General features: G+C 38.5%; 1 protein-coding gene across 2 annotated transcripts in view; it reads right to left on the bottom strand.

The window, feature by feature from the left end:
* Positions 1-1,343: 1,343 nt before the first annotated feature.
* Positions 1,344-6,000, bottom strand: part of LOC143716240 (alpha-2-macroglobulin-like) — a 40,488-nt gene continuing 35,831 nt past the window's right edge. For both annotated transcript variants that reach the window (XM_077208565.1, XM_077208566.1), the window contains exons 22-34: positions 5,664-5,747; positions 5,403-5,579; positions 5,175-5,250; positions 4,816-4,972; positions 4,500-4,574; positions 4,255-4,417; positions 3,970-4,163; positions 2,722-2,934; positions 2,496-2,614; positions 2,103-2,184; positions 1,936-2,019; positions 1,729-1,834; positions 1,344-1,607 (exon numbers count right to left, since the gene is read on the bottom strand). In XM_077208565.1, coding sequence (XP_077064680.1) covers positions 1,567-1,607; positions 1,729-1,834; positions 1,936-2,019; positions 2,103-2,184; positions 2,496-2,614; positions 2,722-2,934; positions 3,970-4,163; positions 4,255-4,417; positions 4,500-4,574; positions 4,816-4,972; positions 5,175-5,250; positions 5,403-5,579; positions 5,664-5,747 — 1,571 coding nt within the window. In that variant the 3' untranslated portion in view covers positions 1,344-1,566. The remainder of the gene's footprint in view (positions 1,608-1,728; positions 1,835-1,935; positions 2,020-2,102; positions 2,185-2,495; positions 2,615-2,721; positions 2,935-3,969; positions 4,164-4,254; positions 4,418-4,499; positions 4,575-4,815; positions 4,973-5,174; positions 5,251-5,402; positions 5,580-5,663; positions 5,748-6,000) is intronic.

The raw sequence follows: 6,000 nt of genomic DNA, 5'->3' as shown, positions 1-6,000 counted from the left end.
ATTGGTGTAGTATGTTGGGTTATTTCTAACTGATGTGTACTATTTTAGACCTGACGGTGTCTGGTCTATTTATACATAATTATGTGGTTATGGTTTGTTCTGTATGCTCAGGGGCCTGAGTTGCAGTGGCAGCCAGTTACTCAGTGCGGCATTTTGCATGGCATCCCCACTGCGTATAGCCACGCAATACAAAGTGACCGTTCGAAAGGGAACTACTCGGTTACTCACGTAACCTCAGTTCCCTGAGTTATGGAACGAGTATTGCGTAGCCAGCCGCACTATAGTAACATGGCAAGTTGTCGCTTCAGTCGTTAAACCTGCTATAATGGCGAATTCGGGGACTATTATAGACTGAGGTCACGCCCCTTTGGCGGGGTCACGCCCACGAGTATTGCGTAGCGAGTATTTTTGGCCTATGAGCGAGCCAGACGCTCATGTTCTAGCTGTGCAGCTGCAAATGCGCTTTACATAAAGGCTTCAGTAAATCGAGGAAAAGGAGTTTCCCCACTGCGTATAGCTACACAATACTCGTTCCCTAACTCAGGGAACTGAGGTTACGTGAGTAACCAAGTAGTTCTTTTTACATCATAAGAAGGATGGCGTCTACGCAAATTTTAGTCTCTCTGTTTATCCCGAAGTTTACCGCAAACCACCGGATCCAGGCCATATCCAGATCTGATGAAGGACCATCGCATGGACACCATGATTAAGATTTTTTTTTTTATGTTAGTGCTCCCAAGCAGAAAAACAAACATGGTAAAATCTTAATCATGGTGTAGATTCTCAAGTAAAAGTATCATCTAATTGCTCATAGATTTACTTGACATATTTTAATGATAAAATCATTTCAGACACCACATTAGAAGGGATCTGCAAATATAAACAAGCATTTACAGTAACCCCTCACTCTGACTGAGTGGGTGTATAGGTGATTTTTTTACCCTTGATTTCAGTATTGATTGTTTTCAGCAAACAGGTCAATGGCCTGTGTTTTTTTTTTTTTTTTTTTGGTTCTGGTTTTTAAGAACAATAGTCTATCTTTTCCTGATTACCTAGCTGTGATGGGATGAGCTCTCAATAACTTTAGGTAAGGTTATTTGTTCGTATTTTTCATAATTTAGTTGTTGATGCTGTTCAGTTAATGCAGGAAAAAATTAATATTCTACATGAGGACCATTAATGGTCATAAATAACCCTCTTACAAGAAAAGAAAACTGAAGCAGAGCTGAGACCAGATAAAAAATCATCCCAAGATATAATCATAAAACATATTGTCTGATTCGGAAATGTTGCCATGGCATGTAGCTACTACACATTCAACAATTCAACCAGCTCACCATAACTTGTTTTCATCACTTTTATTAATCATATGCATTGTGAATTGAACAGTCATGTTCTCAAGAGATGTGCCCAAAAACTGATGAGAATTTGGGGGGTTGTTCTAATTTGGAAGGATATTGGAAATAATTTTGCACAGGATAAAGAATAAACATTATAATATTAAGCATTAGAGTGTTCAAATATCTTTGTCCAAGATGAACTATGAGGTGATTCACTTCAGCAGCTTCATTCACAGTGAAAGGAGTACTCGGCCTCTGACTGATCACCTGAAAGAAAAGAAAGATGTTCACATTCATACAACAATGGAAACCTGTACATGGAATAAATCTTAACAAACAATTTGCATCACATGTTCAAAACATTCAACACTGGGATATTAAATCTTACTTGTTTGGTAGTAATCGTACACTTTGACCACAGCTGGCTTGAGATTCTTCACGGGAAGAATCCGTTTCATTTGTATCTGGTAATTCATTGGAATATTTTGTGGGATCTGCAGGAGGAAACAAACACATTAGTCATGGACATGATGGATAAAAGGTTTATGGATCGACCTAATGATTTAAAATAATATGAATGTTGCTGTTTTCTCACTTCCTTCAAATACACAATGACATGATCATCTTTTGAATCAACCCGTTCCACAAGTGGTACATATTTTCCGGAAGAAGTTCCAAGCTGTGGGGAAAAAGTGCTGGTTAATTTCAAAATAGGGAATTCTAGAAATTTTACAAATTTTGTCATGAATCACTCAAACGTACCATTGATGTATCAGCTGTGAATCCAGATAAGAGTTTAATATCCACAATGACCATGTTAGTCGTTTCCTGTAGACCACCGTATCTGTAAAAGAGCAAATGAAAAGGTTTGGTTCTTAAATGCCTTATATAAATGTATAACAAAGTGATAACAAAAGCCAGTAAAATTAACAAGGCATGCAAGGTTTGTGTCACATGCATAATGTGTCAATAATAAAAATGTTTTCTTGTTTCTCAAGTTAGTTTTTAGTGTTGCAGTTTTAGCAACTGAGATACGCCTTTTAAGTTTATATTGCTTTTGTTTTTATTAAGATGTTAAAAATATTCAGTAAAGACTTATTTGTTAGTTGATCTTAAGTTATAATCAGGTCTTATGACTTGAATAAAAATTCTTACTTGACAGTAAAGTTCAAAATGAAATTTTGTCCCAATGTTTTGCAATCTCTCTCAAGCTTAGTGTCAATGCTTAATGTTTTAGCTTCAGTAGGAGTGGGAATGTTGTAGAACTGAGCCATCTGAGAGAGTCAACACAAACATATTCATAATACATCTCACAGCAGAATAACCACAATGCCAAGAGAGAAAGAGAGTGTGAGTAAATGAAGCTGAACGCACTACAGACCTGCACAGACACACAGGTTGAGCCCTTCACTTCAATGCTGTATTTGGCTGGAACGGTCTGCAGCTGCTTCTCCTGGTACAGTAACTTGTTGTCCTGATTGACATCAAAGTGGTGAGTGTCTCCTGCTGACTGTACAGTCACTGTACTGGAGCCGTCAGAGCTGAACACTTTGGTGGCGTACAAAGACAGAGCCTGAAGAGCCACCACTGTGTCCTGGGAAATAAATGTGTTCAGTAATGTCACTTTTACTTCTTCACACCCAGGGGCGGTTTCTTCATTAGGGCGATTGGTCGACGCACCACCAAAGTGTGAAAGGGACTTTTTCAATCACATTCACAATCTCATTCAACCACAGAGTTACGCTCATAGACCGTAAAAAAATAGGTTACGCTAGCAGTCACTGTGCCTCTGGATATAGTCCAACCAGCGTCATGTCACGTTCTGTGGAGTACCGCCTCTTTTTGGGCGATTTCACTCTGGCTGAGAATCGCCAGGAGTGTTCCCACAGACTTACATTCAAAGACGTTTTTTTCCGAACTGCAGGCACTGCAATGCATTCTCTATGGATTCCGGGAGGGCTCGCACTAACGTGCTTACGTCATCATAAGTATCCTTAACTTGTGCAGCGATTGGTGGGAACAAACATACACAATTAAAAATCTTTAAGATTAAGTGACAAATAATATTTGAAAACAATTTTGAATTTGAACAACAAGAAAAAATGAAACACTACTTTAATATCTTTATCAAATGTGGTTAAAAAGTAAAAAATAAAAGAGAACGAGAGCGAGAGAGACTGTTGGGACTTCTCGCGAGTTGTTGAGGCGAGTTGAAATTGAACGTCATGGCGACCACAGTTAATTTTATCGTGTCATTAATTCAGCCGCCGTAGTAATCAGGATATTTCAGGAGCAAGTAGCAACAGGAACAACAAGATCTAGGAGGGCCTTGAGAGAAGAAGACAAGCAGAGGCTGTCTAAAGAGGTATTTATTGCTGACCATTTAAATACTCGAGTTTTGGAAAATCTCACTTTGTTTTTACAATCAGTTTAGGAAAGGATGGTAGCAGTCTTTTTTACTGCTAGCATTGTACTTTGAAATTTAAGGTAAGCTGTTAATTTATCCATTGCATGGGTGGACCTTATCCTTATCAATCATCCAAACATTTGCCCCCCCCTGAGAGATTTTGCAGGAGCCGCCACTGTTCACACCGGTAATAATGTGTTTGATAGGAGTAGTTTGAGTAACCTGTGTGGAGGAGAATCCTCCATAGGCATTCTGCTGCTTCACAAGCCAGCTGACAATCCTGTTAGCATAGCCCAGATCAGCTGTAGTGACTGAATCTGCAGAGAGAACAGCTAGCAGCACATATGAGCTGATCTCCACTGCCAGAGAATCAGAGTCATCAGCAGATGCAGACTGAGACCAGTGGAGATGAGACCCTTGAGGACAAAAGACACACGCGTAACTCAATCAGCTTGATTAAAAAAAATATATATAGGACAGCAAAGTCATAAGAAACAAACGTCTTACCGTCTGAAATAGCAACATCCTCCAGTTTCTTCAAAAGCTGCTGTCGAGTGTCTGTGTCTTTAGCCAGACTGAAAGTGTAGGCGAGCAGAGCAGTGGTGTAAATGTTTTTGACATCCTCAATGACGGACCTCAAGCATGACAAACCTTTAATGACAACAGGATCCTGTGACAAAAACAAGAAACAGACACTGTGAGTGTCATTGTGAGTGTCAAGTTTATAAGGTGTTTCCTGTAGATGAACTTACTGTGACTGGAGTTTCCAGTTCAAGCAATGATGCAGTAATGTAGGCAGTCATGGTCACATTATTATTCACTCCACCCTGGAATATATGAGAAATGAAGGATAAATAAAGCAACACACTCAAACTACTAAAGGAAAGTTCATCTAGACAAACTTTGATGTTGGCTTGAGAAAGTCTAAATATTTAAAAACAAAACTTAGACATTTACAGGTCTTAGATTCCAGTTTTTTTAAGATAGTTACTAGACATTTCTAGGTGGTTCCTATGGCATTCTATATAGATAGAGAGATATAGATACTGCAGAGAGAAGTTGACAGACCTTCATTCTGTTGTTGAACAAGCTTCCCTGTTGGATAAAACAGCCCTCTGAATCCCGTCTGCTTATTAACCAAATCTTTGCACCCTGAATAGTTTCTGGATCAATAAATATGTATTTCTGTGCTCTGCCAAAAGACCTCAGCACAAAGGCAGTCAACCTGGTGGTGTGAAAGATACAATTTAAAAAATGTCATCAGGTGTTTTAATGAATTCCATCCATCATAAATATCAAAACATTTTTTTTGAACTGAGAGATACATTTTTAAATGTGTTTTTTCGTACCATCTTCTTGGGTTTATTATTGTAGATTACCTTAATATTATTTCTGTTTAACAAAAGTAATAGTGAAAATATATTTACCATGTATTCCCATCACCATAACCAAATGTGCTGTATGATCCATCAGAATGCTTGTAGTTCATTTGTCTCTGGTATCCTGTTTAGTGTAATAATGTTTAACACTTCAAAAGTTTGTTTGGGTTGACTTAATGCATCTAATTATTCAACTTTACTGAATGAAATTCAGTTGTGTTGAAATTTGCTATCAAAGAGTCTCAGTATTTTCTTGACATGACTTATGTCTCTCACCACTCTTCAGGAAGCCTGTGGCTCTCTCTCGGATGGCTGAGGTGAGCTGCTCTGTGTTCTCCAGATATTGCAGAATGTAAATATTGGGAGAAAGAACAGCCATGTTTTGCTCTCCACAGCCGTACGGCATCCGTAATAATCCGTGAAGATTCCTCAGTGCACGACCCAATATATCTCCTATAAACCATACACAAATGAAACTCACTACATTTTATAAGTCCAAACCCAAACTCCTAATTTCTGCTTGTATGTAAATGTTACCAATGACTGAAACAGAAGATCTGGCTGATCCCTCTATCACATCTTTAGGGAGAGTCAGAGCCACTTCCTCTGAGAGACTGCCACCTATGAACCAGACGGACAGAAACACATATCAGTGATCAGCAGAGTGATGTTATAAAATTAATATTCTAATACCATCTGTGAAGTCCAAATTATTGTGATTCAAGCACTTTGGAAAAGGGGAGAAAATAGCCCTAATTACCAAATTTGGCACACCTGAACGAATAAACTTGTTCAATTCAATTCAATTCAATTCAATTTTATTTATGTATAGCATACATAACAACCGAGGTTGACCAAGGTGCTTCACAAGGTA

This window comes from Siphateles boraxobius, unplaced genomic scaffold (assembly GCF_051911475.1).
Source record: "Siphateles boraxobius isolate OS27281-9 unplaced genomic scaffold, OSU_SipBor_1 6, whole genome shotgun sequence".
NCBI classification, from domain to species: Eukaryota; Metazoa; Chordata; class Actinopteri; order Cypriniformes; family Leuciscidae; genus Siphateles; species Siphateles boraxobius.
The sequence above is the reverse complement of the archived record's forward strand: the minus strand, read 5'-3'. Positions and strand labels throughout refer to the sequence as shown.